The sequence below is a fragment of the Macadamia integrifolia genome, chromosome 1 (assembly GCF_013358625.1).
Source record: "Macadamia integrifolia cultivar HAES 741 chromosome 1, SCU_Mint_v3, whole genome shotgun sequence".
NCBI lineage: Eukaryota > Viridiplantae > Streptophyta > Magnoliopsida > Proteales > Proteaceae > Macadamia > Macadamia integrifolia.
In genome coordinates, this window is record NC_056557.1 from 11,918,719 (window position 1) to 11,935,842 (window position 17,124).

The 17,124-nt window shown below is 34.7% G+C and overlaps 2 protein-coding genes across 2 annotated transcripts in view; both read right to left on the bottom strand.

Annotated features, from left to right (window-relative positions):
• LOC122079735 (protein GAMETE CELL DEFECTIVE 1, mitochondrial-like) overlaps positions 1-486 on the bottom strand; it is a gene marked incomplete at its 3' end in the record, with an annotated part of 25,280 nt that extends 24,794 nt beyond the window's left edge. The window contains 1 exon segment of the mRNA XM_042646434.1: positions 343-486.
• A 6,730-nt stretch (positions 487-7,216) lies between these two features.
• Positions 7,217-8,733, bottom strand: LOC122083961 (heparan-alpha-glucosaminide N-acetyltransferase-like). The gene has a single exon (XM_042651920.1). It carries the CDS (start codon positions 8,662-8,664, stop codon positions 7,351-7,353), a length of 1,314 nt encoding a protein of 437 aa, XP_042507854.1. The 5' UTR covers positions 8,665-8,733; the 3' UTR covers positions 7,217-7,350.
• Positions 8,734-17,124: the final 8,391 nt, after the last annotated feature.

Genomic DNA, 17,124 nt, shown 5'->3' on the forward strand with positions numbered 1-17,124 from the left:
TCCGATAAAAATCTGAAATTTTAAAACACCATTTTTTCGTTTTAAAACTGCGTTTTGACACAGAAACTGAAATTTTCGTTTTTGAAACTAAACGGCGTTTCTGGAACAGAAAAAAAAAAAAAAAAACAATGAGTGTAAGTATAAATGATTTCTAGGGATAAAATTGTAAAATCACCGCCTTTCTCCCCATGGTGTGTTGAGGACCCACGAAATGAGCGTACCTTTGCCGAGGTAGAACCGGGAAGCAGCAGAGACTGGTTCTGACTTCTAAGCAGAGTAGAGAAGGAAGAAAAGAGAAACGAAACACTTAAAAGAAAAAAAAAAGGTTAAGAAAACACATACCTGTGTTCGTATGCCTGCAACCATCAGAGAAGAGATTCAGATTTCAGATCAGTGAGGTAGCGGCAAGAAAGATTCAGATGTCAGATCAGTGAGGCATTGAGGTAGCCGCAAGATGCAAAACAACCAAACAGAGTTGAAAAATTAGGGAGAAAGAAGATGGGAAAAGTATAAAACCCTATTTCGATCGACGGGACGACGGGACGACGGGTCGAGTCATCGAGTTTTTTTTTTTTTTAAGTGGATTTAAATTAACCGAATAATTCGGTTTAATTCGGGTCGGCCCGCTTTATTCGCATTTTAAAATCAACTGCGAATTTTACCGTTTTTTGTTTTTTATTTTTTATTCGGATTCCATCAGAATTTTTCATATAATTCAGAAAAATTCTGTTAGGCCGAATTATTAAGTGAATTAAATAACAATGGCTCATAGAATTTGTCTTCAAAAGCTAGCAAGTACGGAGTGGGTGCCTAAGGACCTCTTCAAATAGTGGTTTCCACTTTTGATTTGGGATTATTATTTTCACTATTTGAGTGAAACTCAACAATTATTGTTGGATCCCTCTAATAATTGGTTAAAATGAAGAAGATCCTCTTCTCAAGAGACCAGATAGATTCCTTGGAAGCAGAATGGAGAAGCTTATCTTTCTTGTTGAGATATAGTAGGGAACTAGGGATAAAAAAGAAAATAGTCTCAAAAATGGTGTTCTTGGGACATTGCACTATTGCATGGAGCATGGAGATGGCATTTCAATCCTCATAATTAATAACTTTAAATTGCCAAAGCTCTCATGTTCATAAGCTTCAGCATATAAACCCATGGAAAATAGGAAGGAGTGGGTAGGATTGGAAGCAGGGGTGGGGAGGATTGAATAGAGGGGGCAGGGGATGGTGAGTTGCCAAGGAGGGTGGGTGGGGGTAGGGAGACCTACCGTTGGAGAAGAGAGGGAAAAGATGTCGGAGATGGAGAATAAGGGAAGAGAGTGAAGGCAAGAAAGATGGGGGAAACTTAAAAAAAAAAAAAAAAAAAAAAAAAAAAAAAAAAAAAAAAAAAAAAAAAACTCACTAAAACGAGGGCATATCAGGTTCACATACAAGAATGACCCTGGTCCGTGGATTTATTATCAATTTTCTCTCTCTTTATTTGATAGATTCTAAATCCACGGAATAGAGATGTACGAGGATGTTCTTGTACGAGAACCTGATTCGCCCTCGTTTTAGTGAGTGAGATAAAATAGTAAATGTTAAAAATAGAATTCAAATATGATTACAATTTGATGTTCGAATTACTTTGATTACAAATAGATTACCCCTTAATTAAAATTGAGAAGAACATAGAGAAGGTAAGAAAAATCAAAAGAAAGAGGAGATGAAGTAGAATCTACAACCACATCTTCTTAGTTGCCTCATTTGAAAAAAAAAATGGAGCCATAAGAGTGTCAATTTGGAACCAAGATCGACCATTTAAAATTTATTCAATGGAATCAAAGAAGTATATGTATAGTTTTAGTATGTGCAAAAGGAATCTTTATTCGTTCAATACAATATCTATTTCTAAGGTAAAACCATTCACTACATACCGAATTACACAGAATTGTTCATTTTCATATCAAACCGAGAATACATGGATTGAGATGCCAAATTTACTCTTAGTATCCCGCATCTATGCTTTTGAGGTCTTGTGGCTAAATGCTCGTCCCGCACATTGAGGCAACATTTGACAATGTTCTGTTTCTGTTGTTTATGCCCTTTCTTGTTCTCAGAAACGGAGAAACACCATAAAAAGCGTTTGATAAAGTTGTTCCGTTTCACTTGTTTCTAGAAACATAAATCAAAATTGATGTCAATTTACAATTCTATAAACGACTTTAACGAAATAAGCCCATTTTAAAGAATTTGAGAGGAAAAAGAGGTTGTGCCCTATAAATCTCCCAACCATTTAAATCTAAAAAGAGACAACCGAACTTTCTCTCTCTTTTGGGCATCCGATGATACTATTGAATTTTTTAATGATATTATGTCTACAAAAAATGTTTCAAAAAACATAGATCTATTGTGAATGTCTACATAGGAAAGGCAACGCTAAGGTGTGTGCTCGACACTTTGGAAGTATCTATTGATGGAACAAGGACTCTAGATGATCAAGAACGAAGACGTGTTGATGTGAAAGCCCTTGGGATTAATGAATGTAATTTTGTGCATGAGCCTATGCTGACAGGATTGATTGAGGTAGATAGTGAACCCATATTTTTAAGTAATGGGCTCATGAGAAGATCTTCCATTTTGTTTAGAATTTTCCTTTTCATAATGTAACCAATTTCTACAGCTGCTTAGATGTCCTACGATACTGTAGCCTCCAGGACTTACTCTCCCTCTTTTATACAGCACCAAGAGGGAGAAGACAAAGTCCTTACAACTAGTACTCTGTTGAATACTTATAGGCCTAGGACACATAAATTTCTTATCTGGAAACAATTGGAGAGGCAACAACAATGGAAGCGTGGGATGAGGCATCATACATGAGACACATGCATGAGGTCATGTCAAAGGGAGAGAAGAGAGATGGATACAGTGTGCCCAATCTTTTTTCTTATATTTTATTATGTTTGTTTAAAATCTACTGGAAACATAATTTTTTTAATTTACTCATACCCCACTTTTCTAGTGTACAATTGAAGAAAATAAGCCTTTTATATATAGGAAAAAAGAACCATGAAGGATAGGAATGTGCGCCCCCATTGAAGTCAAAAATTTCACTCTTGTTGATACTTTCATGTACACTTTCATTGGCCCCCATACTATGCAGATGACATGATGTCTTTTAGGAAACCTTCACCCTACATTATATTAGGGGAAAAAGGTTGGGCATACTCCCCAAGTACCGCAAGCTAGCACCCAATGTTTCTATCTCTTTTACCCTTTTGAAATGACCCATGTGTCCCTCTTGTATGATGTCTCGTCTCATGTCTCCATTGGTGCCAGCCATTAGTTTGCAGCATGCAAGTAGTGTGCCCATCTCTTTCCCATTATATCATATTGGGATTTAGTTCCCTATGTTGCGTAAGCTCGAGCCTCCATGTGTTCACCTCTCTCCTCCTACAATAGGCAGCAAATGTTATTTTATAGGAGGGAGGAGATAGATAGACATAGAAGGCATTAGCATACACTACACAGCTTGGTTGTGTTCTTTTTCCCATATTGAAAATTGGTTAAATTTGGAAATTAGACAACATAGGTGACATATACATAAAAATTGGATACCACAAAACACTGTCTCTTTATCCAAAAATAGAGGAAGCCATAAAAGTGTTTTGGGTACCTAAGGTAAGTAATTATATGATATCCATGAAAATTTGGGTTTCTCCAGTTCAACTAGTATCATATGAATTTCTACGTAAATCAAAACCAAGGAAATCTTTAAATTAATGACTCAAATCCATTGTCTAATTCTACTCAACGGACTATGGAGGTACTTATGGTATAATGGGTGAATTTGGCCTTTCGTAATAAAGCGATTAATGGAAATACCATGAAATAACTTATTAGTAGATTAATAGATCACTTCAGAATGATGGAAAATCAACCCATCCTTTTGGAATATCTTGCATATTGTACATTGAAAAACCCTAAAAAAAAAAAAAAAAATTGATTCTCACTTTTTTTTCCTTATTTTGGGTTATTTGGTTCACTTTCTAAATCACTTTCCAGTAAAAATAAGGCTCAAAAGGCCTTTTAAAAAACCACCAATAAACTTCACGAAGACACATGGTTAGGAAATTTGGATTTAGGAATTATTCGGGTAGAGAATTATTCAGTATTTTATTAATATTAGAATTCAGTAAAAAAAAGGGTGGGGGGAATAAAATTCGTGATGATTTGCATTTGGAAATTAGTTGTTGACCTATAAAAAATTTGGACGAAAAATTCAGATTTTTGTTTTTAATATTTATTGCACTTATTTCACATGCCTTATATTCTTAGGACTATTAACATAAATAGATAGGTGTGATGGTGTGGATCGTATATTAGGTGTGATGGTGTGTCGTAAGAATTATAATAAATTTAGTGTGTCAACTGTGCCGATCAAAAGTATAGGTATGATGTATGGGTTGTATATAAATTATAATAAATTGGTGTATCAATGATGATATACTTTTATACATGTGAAGTTGTGAACTGGGATTGACATAATGCATATAGGGTTGGGTTGAGCCAGGTTTGGCCCAAAGCCTTAGCCCAAGCCTAGCCTGGCCTTGCCTCGGGCTTCAAATTCCCAACCCAAGCCCGCTTTGGGAGTTGAACAATTCAGCCCAGACCCTCTTCAGGCTTGGTGTGGGTTTCCTGGCCGGGCCTTTTTTGACAACCCTAATCATCACTATGCCCCCACCACCACAGCCACCCACACCTCTCCACCACTCTACCCCGCCCCCGCGCCCGCCGCCACCACTTTCTCCCAAAGAAATATAGAGAATCTATTATCAAACTACCAAATGAATTTCTTATTCTTGCAATATTTCAAATGACACATTGAAAACAATTTCATTTCCTTGAGAAAAAATCTATATATTGAATATTTCATGAAATTTCAAAATTGAAATAGAAATCATACAAATCTAGCTTAAGGTTTGATTCACCCATGGAGTAATAGCAACTACCTAGAGCAATTGGTGCAGATGTGGTATACAAAGCCCACCTCACTAGGAGGTCTCGATTTCGAATCTCTTGGCTGTTACCTTCCCCTCCCTATCTATATGGGGGGAAAAAAATCAACTATGGAGTATAATACTAAGTTTTCAGAGATACTCTCCTCACCATGGATCTAGAAAAGTTTGAGAAAGCTTCATCACTCAGAGGCTGATTTGGTGGTTTGGAAAGATAACTTTACTCAACAACTTACCACAAGGCTCTGTTTGCTTGCAAGGGGAATTTAAAGTGAAGGGAAGTGAAATTTTCATACTTAAAAAGAAATGTTTATAATCATTGCCCCATGTGATTAAATGTGATTATATAAATTACTTGATTTTTTTAACCATATTTGGTAATGATACATTTCAAATGTAATTTTTATTTTACATATTATAGCAAAGGGTTTTCGATGTAAAGTAAAGTGAAATTTTATAACCAAATATGGAATGATTTGAAGTAATGATATAGTCACATGGGGTAATGATTACATATATTTCTATTTTAAGTATAAAAATTTCACTTTCCTTCCCTTTAATTTTTCTTGCAACCAAGCATGGCTTAAATCAGCATGAGAGCTAATTTGTATTAAAGCCAAAAGAGTCAATTGGATTGAAAATATTTCAAGGCATGGAGATGTATTACAAATGCTTTGCCTTGTGTCTTTCCACCCATTATAGAATTAGTTTCACATCAGTTTTATTTTAGGTGCCTAATGTCTCCCTACACTTGAAGAGTTCTCTCCTCTAGATCCTTAAATTAAGGTTTTGGATTGGTCCTTCCAACAAGATTCCCTCTCCTTCCCCTCCTTGGATGGTCCCAAGACCTTTATCCTTCCTTTCATTTCCTGTTCCACGTAACCAAAAACAAAAGCGCTCAAAGGAAAAGCAACCCACCCAAAACAGAATGATTGAGGACCAAAGATGGAACAAAGTAAGGTCCATGTATGGAAAAGACCCACCAAGGCCCACTAAAGAAGTAATGGCCTACTTGAGTGAGAGGCAGGCAACAGTCGCTGCGTCAAAATCATCTACGGTGAAGCAGTGAGGTATATGGCCCTCCCAGCCATTGGATGCTCACTATACTTCACCGTTCATTGTAGACAATTTGGGCTCATAGTCGCTTGCAATCATGTGTCAAGTTTGCGGCTTTTATTTGGGTGCAAATAGACTCTCATGTGTAAGAGCTTGCTAATAAACAAGATTGGTGAAAAAAAGTTATAACTTTACATATATATATATATATATATATATTTATTTATCCTCTGAAGATAGCACACTTATCTTTTCCAATGAATAAATATTTTTATTTCATATAAAACAATACACCACAATAAAATAATGACAAGTTATTTTCAAATTATTATAAGTACCCTATTTTAACTTTTACTTAAAATAACTTATGAAAATAAAATAAGAGGTAATCAAAAGAAAATTACAATTTCTCGATTCACCACTTTGGTGAGAAGTTGTACCCTAAAATAAAAAAGAACAATTACAAAAGAGAGAAGTTTTCCTTCACCACACAATTGAAAGAACAATACCCTCCACCTCCCAACCCCTCTTGTCATCTAGTGGTTCTGATTGCCAACTTAATATGCCAAATAACACAAATAAGATGTTAGAATCGCCTTCCAATGTTAATTCAAATTCAATATGTATCTTTGATTAATTTCCTTCCCTTAAGTCCCACTCCAACAATGAAACTTTTTTTTTTTTTGGGTGAATCCTACAAACTTAACTACATCTCAAACTTAATCCTCAATTTTGAAAAGGAATGATAACTGTTTTTCCTTTCTTTCAAGAAATTAACTATTTCCCTACCAAAAAGCAGGAATCCTACAATGAAAGTTATCCCAAGAAAGTAGTCAGAAATATTTATAATCAACCACCCTCAAAAACCAACTCCATTTGACAAGGTATGACATGGTACATAGGGAAACTAATAGCCTATTACCTCCTTTTTTTTTTTTGGTAGAAACCTAACACCTCCTTTACAGCTACACAAATTAGTATATAATGAATAGCTTGGAATAGTACTTCTCAAATAAAATGGAATGCCTTCTAAAAGCTAAAGGAATAATAACATGTCACATGAAGCCAAGCAATTACATATAAAACTATTTTAAAAAGGATGATTAAACTATGAAAATTTTATAACTGCTTGATAATGTGAGTACATGGTACCTAACAAATGTACAAATTAAATCATATCATATCACTACCAAGTCATAGATCAACCGGAATCAATAACCAAGTTCCGGCGAAAATGCCGGAAAAGGCAATAATCAATGACTTAATCTACCCTATATATCTCTTGTCATGATCATCAACTCCCAATTATTAATCTCAAAATGTTGTTCTCAGGCTTCTTCCAGTAAAACCCTTGTAGAAAAATAGGTACAACATTGCTAGCTGCAAGGATAAAAATCAACAATGCATGCTTCCCCAACAATTCCATCACCATTGTTGGCCGCCGCCACCCATAAACATCCACTAGCATATAAGTTCCGGCGAGGAAAATTCCGGCGACACCGGTTGTTACACACATGTAACTTAAACTGTAAAGGGCCTTATTAAAATGCATCCCAGAAAGATTCAACATAAATCCAAATACTACTAGAATTGATGCAGGTATCATCCAATTTAAAACCCTCTCCTTGTGTTCTCTAAAATGCACAATAATATGCCCAAAATGTAACCCAATTAAGCAACTAACAATCCCCATTACTGAGCTTAACAGACCTTCTGGATCAAATGGAGCTTGACACCATGAAGGTGCATTACTAGGAAGTGGCCCATAATCCGGCGAATTGATACTGCATTGCTCCGTTCGAGCATATACTGGTTTTGAATATAAATGTGGAATCCCTAATAATCTCCGGTCGATCATCCCGGCGGCATTGCAAGCAGGTCCAGTGTCACCCCTAACTCCACAATTCACTTTAAATGTCTTCAATGAACCCTTCTCATTAATCTGAAATTCCCAATCAGGTACATATAGGTAATATAGTAAAATCAGGTATATTGTACTTAAGGTAAAGGCCACAATCCATTGAAAACGATATCTTAACAGATGAGATGCCCTAGAATTTTCCATGTCTTCTTCATTACTCTTCAGCCATATCTCACATAATGCAGATACCAAATAGGCAATTGCAATTCGTTGTAATATACCCATTAACCTAATTTTGGTTAAGTCGACCCCATAGCTAAGATCAAAAACCCTATGAAGGTAACCTCCTTGGAGAAGTAACCCTAGTAATGATAACTTCATTGCCCGAAGAATTGACTTCTTTGTTGCAGTACACCGGAGCTCCGGCTTCTTATAAGCAAGTGCAAGTGAAACTCCGACGATAAATAAGAAGAATGGGAATACAAAATCTGCAAGAGTGATACCATTCCATGGAGAGTGATTGATCACCGGAAATAGACCGCCGGCATGGTCCACGAATATCATCGTCGCGACTGTAACACCGCGAAAAACATCAAGCGACGCGAGGCGCTGTGACTGATGTTTCTTGGAAGTTGAAGCTGTGGATGCATCTCCTCCTCCTCCTCCTCCTTCTATGTCTTTAACTGTGTAGGTTTTTCTAGAATTCGGATTGTCTTCTCCCTTGATAAGCTCATACATCGTCTTCATCTCTTTCTCTCTCAAGACTGAATCATGAAGAGAAAACGTTAAAGAAGAGAGATATATATAAAGAGTGAAGAGAAGAGAATGATAGAAGAACCAAAGAAGAATGTTGAAGCAAAGAAAGCTTTCACTTCTAATGTAAGCAAAACTCTTACCGGCACGAAACTTATGATTGGCTCATTAAGAACACTTCTAGTCTTCAACTCCACGTAAAATTCCAATTCCTATTCCTATTGTCCATAAATATCTCTGTTATCAGTTATGTTCAAAATACTCTATAATTTTGCCACTTGTAGGAACCACCACCTTTTGCTATCAGGCAAATATTGAATAACAAGAGCACTAGATCCTTGGATTGGTATCAAATTTTTTTTTTTTGGGTGATGGAGTTGGGGAGAGGGGTAGGTGTAAAAGGTAAGGATTTCATAGGCCATAGACCACATAAGAAAATGGGTAGCTAAGGAAAGGGATCTCTTACTTCATTAGCCAAACAAAGAGAGCAAAGGAAAGAGAGTCCTAACCGGCCAACTTACCAATTTAGATACCACTAATTATATATATATATATATATATATATAATTAATTATATGTTAATTCAGCATATGGTACCCATAACCTATCATACATAGTCAATTTTTTTATTATTTTTTTTATTTTTTATTTTATTTTTTTGAGGTGGAACCATAGTCTACTCAAATTATAAAATATCCCCATGGCGCACTCAAATTCGTCAATCCCAAAAATTAAATTACTCTTAGTAAAACATGCTATAATGAGATTTTACCCGTGTATGAGTTTTTAGCTTAGTAGGAAGTTGTTAGACAGTAAGTCCAAGGAAGGTCGATGGTTCGATCTTCTTATGCATCTTCAACATTTCTTAATATAACAGTAAGTAGGTTAGTAGTTATTAAATGTGTGGTGGAGTGACTGCTTTTAGGTCCCCCTATCTGACTCAAAAAAATAAAATAAAAATACATAAAAAAAAAAAAAAAAAAAAAGGTAGAAGAAGAAAGAAGAAGTAACGATGGCCTGTCAAGATAATCCAAGTTCATCAGTAATATTTCTTGGGTTTCTCAGGCTGGGTTGGGCTAGGCTAAGTTATAAACTTTTGCACCATACATCAAACTTTTATATGACCACTTGGAAAGTTCAAATCTAAGTGAAATTGAAAGGACCTCCGGACGGAAAGATCAAATTAAGTGTCAGATCATTCAAACTGTTAACCGATTTACACTCTATTGTGGAAAATATGTTAGGCTTATACATCAATCTAAATTGAAAAAACTCATTTGAATGGCCCAGCTTTGGTAAGCATACCAAAGTGGCCCTTTTTGTTATGCCATATGGAATGATGATTGATAATTCCGGCAACTGGACAGATAGTACTAGTGTAGATTCGCTATGTGTCAAAATTTCAGAGTATAATTTAATTAAATAACTTCTCATGCATTGGCAGGCATATATATGTATGTTCATGCAAGTCTATGGTACTCTAGCAACTACATCATTTACAAAAAATAATAATATATATATACTATCTTTTTTTTTTTTTTTAGTGTTTACTAACTGCCTTATATTAATTCCTGGATTTTCAAATCTCAATTTTTCCATTTGATAAACTTTGTATGGACTAAAATTATACAGATACATAAGGGCCTAGGGGTCTAGCAATCCACAAAATTTGTTCCCATCTTATTTGCCATATGTTAGATGTTTAGGCTGCCTTGATGAGCTTCTCAAGGTGTGCCCGTCCAATATTATAGCAAATAACTTTTTTTTTTTTTGATAGATTATAGGTAACTCAGCTAACTACTATGACTATCAAGATTGGATTTTTCACTAAGGATGCAAATGCATAGGTAAAATATTGGTATTTGTATCAGATATTAATTCAAGAATTGGAAGACAACTGCTTGCTCAATTGGTTGGTGTCTTTTCGATAAAGTGTAGGCCCTCAGAAAGGTCCCTCCTCCAATTTTCTCCTCTCTTGTAGTTGTCATTAAGTAAGTAATGCCCAATTGGGCAATTAGAAAGGGTAGACCAAAAATAAATAAAGTATTGATATATCCGTTATGATTTTACTATAAAGTTTTGAAGTACTATTTATTGGTTATACTTAATGCGTGTCATATATTTATATTACTTATTTTATATAAGAGAGGGTTCTCTGAACAAGCAGGATATAGAGGAGCACGTCAATGAGGTGCGACGAAACGATATTTTACATGAGAAAATAATGAAATCATTTCATTTTAGAAAGAGATATATAATAAAAATAAATACTTATTTTCCTCTAAGAAAATAATTTGGATCATGTTGGATGAAAAACGTGATGGAACAAGTTCAAAGAGTGGGAATGCTAACCTCCTTGCATACACTATTGATCACAGGTATTGGCACTGGTGGCTACCGATGTGGATCAACCAAGCAGATACCAATTCTTGTTACTTTATAGGCTCTCTATATTGACTCTCATTTTCCATGAACCTTAGGCAATATTGATGCAACCTAAATGGGACCACAAGCAATGTGTAGATTATAAAATGGTGTGTTGAAAATACTAAAGCTTCTGTTGATAAATTTACTAAAAAGGGTGTTACCACACTAACAATTGAGCCATCCATGATCAGCATGGCTAGCATGAAGAGATTATCAAAGCTCATGGATTATGACTGACCTAATTGAAAATAGTATACTAATAATTGATAGTTAACTATGATAATGTAATTTATTCATATTATATTTAATTATTAAGTAAGCCATGACCTAAGAATTTGAAATATGAATGAAGTATCCATAAAGTGAGATGCATGCAATAATAGACATGGATAACTATTAGGATACACTCTCTATATTTCAAAAATGATAAATCAGTTGAGATGCCTATCAATATTGTATTTGGCTTGTTGTTGTTGGGGGTACAATACCTTATATTCCACATTGCTTGGGTATCTGTGCTGATTCTGAAAGGTCGTCAAAAGGCCATAAGGTTATATGGGTACTTCGTTAAAACGTACATATAAAATGTCTCTTTGTAACTTTGCCAAGGCGATTCTCTATAATCTAGGAGAGAGGTAAGAACAAGTGACTGTAACCCTATTCTGCATTCATAATGAAGCAAATCTCATCTCACCATAAACATAAGCAATCAAGACAAATCACATAAATCGTGGTATTGCTTAATGTCATTGTTTATTTGTGATTTCAATTCATTTTTTATATTATTTTAGGTTTTTGTTTCAACAGTTGTTGTTAACCATTAGTTGCACAAAGCGAGATTTAATAGAGAAATTATAATTTTTAGATTAGTAGAAGACCATATTGGTTGGCCATCTACTTAATTATAGTTCATGTCTTAAATCTTTTCCTACTTACTAACATCTTAACTAAAATTGGCTTGTAGATTATGTCATCAAGATAATGCTTCTAAGTTGCGATTAACTTGTCAAATGATTCAAAGAATACATGGACCTACATGTCTTCAAATTTTGAATACCAATTAAGCTACCATAAAGCAAATATTACAATATTATATATGTAGGGATTGCTTCTTTACAAAGAATATTTATTATTAGCCAGGGACAACCTCCACAACTAAGAATATATTGACACATGTCAAAACATGAAACTTCCCTTTGGCATTAAAATTTATTATCATTTATTATAATCTCAATGATTCTATGTAGTAGCCCCATCACCCACTATGTATTCAACTTCAATTTTCTTTTTATGGGTACCAATCAATTAATATCTTAGACATTCATGACTATATTAAACAAGAGAAAGAGTTTTAGGGAGTGTGGCCCTTAAGCATGCGAGAGAACCAATGAGAGAGCACATAAAAACATCAAGCAAGTGTTCATTATCACAATTCATAGGGGTGGTGCGGTGATCATTTTGCCCCCATATGTCTGGATGTTGCCCCTACACTTCCTTTAAACAAATATGGTTGAAGGAAAAAAAAAAAAAACTCTTTCTTGTTTGACAATGTATTATTAATTTAATTGAAACTCGCAGAAATAACTCGTCATGAAAATGATATTATTTTTTAATTGAATTATATTAGAAACAAATTTATGCCATACACAAGACAACCAATAATTAATCAGAGAAATAGAAACATAACGAATAGAATATAATTTTTCATGAAGATACTATTTTATATTGTAACCTATGTTTAGAAGTTCCATTTTAATTTCAAATTTTCAATGAAAAGTAAGAAAATAGACAACCCCATAGAAAGAAAAAATAATAATATAAGGAACAAAAATACATGTTCAGAGCCCATATGATTAAGCTATATATTGGTTTCATAGTCTTTGATGAATACAAGAAATTTACATAACAAACAATATATTTCCTAAAACTAAGAAGGATACAAATTAAGCAGTATATGAAAATTTTTCAAATCAAATAATCAGTATCTTATCCTCCTCATTATAGTTCTCTCCTTTCTTTATATATGCTCCTTATGGCTCTATTAGGATGGAATGACAGAGCATAAGATTGGAATCTAAGGAAGTAAAAAAGATTGAGGATTAATTATAGAAAAGTGATTAGGAAGAGATTTCAAATCATTCCTCTCTTTCACTATCATAGCTCTACCTTAGCTGGATATATAGGAGGAGAAAGAGCATTAGAGTAGAATTATAGGAAAGTGATTAGAGAGAGATTTGAAGTAAATGTGGGTAAGAATGGTTAGTCATTAGAAGAAAAAAAAAATCCTGATTGTGCCACTATTAGATTGGAATCAGATTGCATTAGATTGGAATCTATCTAAAGAAGTAGAAAGAGACTGAGGAATTATAGAAAAGTGATTAGGAAAAGATTTCAGACAAATCTCTCCTCATTCTTCTTTCCTTATCATGTCTCTATCTTAGTTGGATAAGATGAGAAAGAGCATTAATTAGTGCAGAATTACAGGAAAGTGATTACAGAGAGATAAGAAATAGATGTGGATTAGAATGGATTAGTATTTTGAAAAAAGAAGAAAAAAATCTCATTAAAAATATTTTTCCAACCAATAGTATTAGAAGTTGAACATACTTATTGGATTATTCATAACAAAAAATAAAAAAATAGTGGCTACAACCTACAACAACCCACCGTAGAAGAAGAAGATAGATAGATAGATCTATATATATATATATATATATATATATAGAGAGAGAGAGAGAGAGAGAGAGAGAGAGAGAGAGAGAGAGGAGTTGATTAATCACCTGGTATGTGAAGGAACAAATGTGAAACTTAAGGCACCTGGGCTTTGGTGCAGTTACTCTCAGACCTCGGTTAGAACAAAAATGGTGCACTTAATTTGAGGAAATCCAAGGCTTGATGGTGATGAACTTGTTAAACCCAATTGCATGTCTTCAAGATTGTTGCTGCATTCATTACAAAACAACTGTTACTCAACAATCATAAGAAAGTGAGAACCACTATTAACCATTGGAGAAGAGCTCTGCAATTCTTACATCTTTAAAGAACATGAGAAGATAGACAATAAATCTAGGAAGAAAGCAAAGAAACACTAAGAAAAGGGTTATCCTTCGAGTTTGCAAGGAGTCTGATGAGACAATTAAATACCCTCACTCCCCCACTAGAAAAGGGATATGCTTTGAGTTTCTTTAATAATATTAAAAATAATAATTTATTAAGAGAGAGAGAGAGAGAGAGAGAGAGAGAGAGAGAGAGGTTGTAATCCCTCATGACAGGCCGACTCCAATTAAAGGGGTAGACAATATCACATATTTAGGTTATGCACGTATTGAATCATTAAATATTTTGATTGGAAGGAATAATTAAGAGAAAATCAAGTAATATTGAAACAAGATAGTGTTCATAGAGAGACAAAAGAGATTTTAGGACTTCCAAGAGAGAGAGAGAGAGAGAGAGAGATGAATTAGTGACAGCCCCACTAAGGTAAGGTAGGGAACCATTAACCAAAAAGGGCACCAAGTGGACCAACTGTAGGGAATAGAAGGGTTAACCCACAAGAGAGAAAGAGAGAGAGAGAGAGAGAGAGAGAGAGAGATTGGTGGAGGTGGGTTTGTGTGACCTACGTAGAAGAGCACTTTACTGGTAAACAGTTCAAATTGCATGCAACCATACCTTTCAATATAAGCAAAGTTCACGCCATAGTTGCAGAGATTTAAGACCATATATATAGAGAAACAAAAACACGCACGTAGCATATGTGGAAAACTGAAATTAAATGAAGATTATTATGATCATCATCGATCGTCTTTTTGCTTTCTTCTTAATATATGATAATAATGGACGATCAAGGAAGGTGGGTAGAAAGAGATAGATGCAATATTGCTTCCAAAAACTCTAAAGGCCAGCAAAGGCATGGGTGGTGGTGACGACGTTTCGTCATTTTAGTTTTGTCGTCACCCACCGATCCACAACAGCCCAACAGTCGTGTTTGTTCTTTGCCTAACCTCTCTCTCTCTCTCTCTCTCTCACACACACACACACACACACGAACACGATTCCTGTTCTCCTCATCTTTCTCCACAGCTTCGAATTTGATATAAAATTTAGTTATCATTTTTTTTTTTATTCAAGGGAAGCATAGCTTTTTAAAAACTGGACCATATTGCCTGGTTAAACCGGGTTAGAGGAGAACCGGAAACCCAAATAGTTCATGTTAAAGGTATCAATCGGGCGGTTTGATCCAGTTTCATTCGGTCTAGTACTTTAGTCAAACCATTAAGCTGATGTTTGGTTTTGATCGTTTTCGGCCCAGTCCCAGTTTCTATCGGTTTCTTCTCATCAAGTTATTATCTGTTCAATACTGGTTTCAATCTATTCTGGTTTTTACACTCCCTTCAGTTTCTTAATGATTTGGTTTTAGATTCAGCTCGATTTTATTAGATCTGGTAACCGGTTAGGATTTTGAGACGCCTTTTTTTCTATTGGCGCTTTTCTTTTACACTCTTTACTGACCACATTTTAATATAATGAAAGAGGGAGAGGAAGAATATGAAAATTTTCAAAATCCGAACATACCCTTTAATTTGTTAGAGAAAACACCAACTAATACAAAAATAAACAAAGATAGATCCACATAATACACATAGATTTAACGAGGTTCATACGCCGATGTGGTGTGCTACATCCTCGGGTGAAGAAGAAGAAGATGTATCACTATGTAGAATAGAGATTACACCCAAACAGCGGTAAGAAAACTTACTCTGAAACCCTAGCTCGAAAGCCCTCAAAATTACAATGACTTTCTCAACAAGACGATAGTACATTATATACTCCTCCACGTCGTGGGTAGATCCATCAGCCCAATCCCTCTGCTTTCATCACAGATCTCAGAAAACTTCCCATTCGAATCACCGACAAAATACATCGGAGCAGATCACTTTTCAAAACGGGTTAAGAATTCCAAACAAACTTAACACAGCTTCTTTTCTTTTTTTTTCTAAATTTTCAAATTCCCCCTTATTACGTGTGTTGATGAAGAATAAATTTGAAAACTTGAATAAAATTAGTGGGCAATCAATGGTACTTTAAAAAGTAAAACTCATCGAAATGAACAGTTTTTGGACATTAAAAGAGGTAATCCAACAGGTTTTTACTGGAAGAAAGACCATCAACACTTTGATTAGCACCAAGGCTCGTATGTAACCTCCACACATGGTGGTCCATTTGGCACTTAACCTTAGTCATAAATTCCATTTTGGCAGCCAATGTTTGGATGTATCAGTAATTTTGTTTGGAAATTAATTTGAATCCAACATATATATTTTATTTAAAAAAATATCCTGTTTAATGCAGTGCGTAGCTTCTCTTGCCTCTACGAAGGTTGAAAAAGAGCTTGAGAATTAAAATTTCGTTCACACAACTAAAGCCAAAGGGATTAGACCGTAGGTTGAGATATTCTTCTTCTTCTTTTCTTTTCTTTTCTTTTCTTTTTTCTTTTTTTTCTTTTTTTTCTTTTTTTTTTTAATCTTGGGTTGAAAGAGTACTTGCAAAAACTAATTGATATTATAAATTCATGAAATGTTTAAAATGGAGAAAGTTATGGAGAAAGTTTCCGATTTTTTTTTCTTAGGTTCCAAATGAGATAGCAGACAACTGAGTTGCCCAGTTGGTGAAGTGCATGTCTCATCGTACCAGGCCTGGGCTTTGGTCTCAAGTTTGAATCTCCCCCTATAACCCTCTTTGGGTCTCACCTGGTGCCTTCTGGGGATGCCATTCTAATGGCCTATGAGTCCTCATAAGGAATAAAAAATAAAAAATAAAAAAACAAATAAGGAAGAAAAATGTATATATCCCAAGGAGAATGAAAGATTTGATTACCTTTAGGCTGCGTTTGGTAACGTTCTGAAAAAACGTTTCATGAGTTTTTTTGTTTGATGGGAACGAAAAAAAATGAATAAAGCGTTTGGTGCATTTATGGTGTGTTTATAAATAAATTTAAAAAAAAAAAAAAAAAAAAAAAAAAAAAAAAAA

Excerpts from the sequence above, each read along its gene's own strand:
- LOC122083961 (XM_042651920.1), bottom strand. The coding sequence starts at position 8,664 with ATGAAGACGATGTATGAGCTTATCAAGGGAGAAGACAATCCGAATTCT.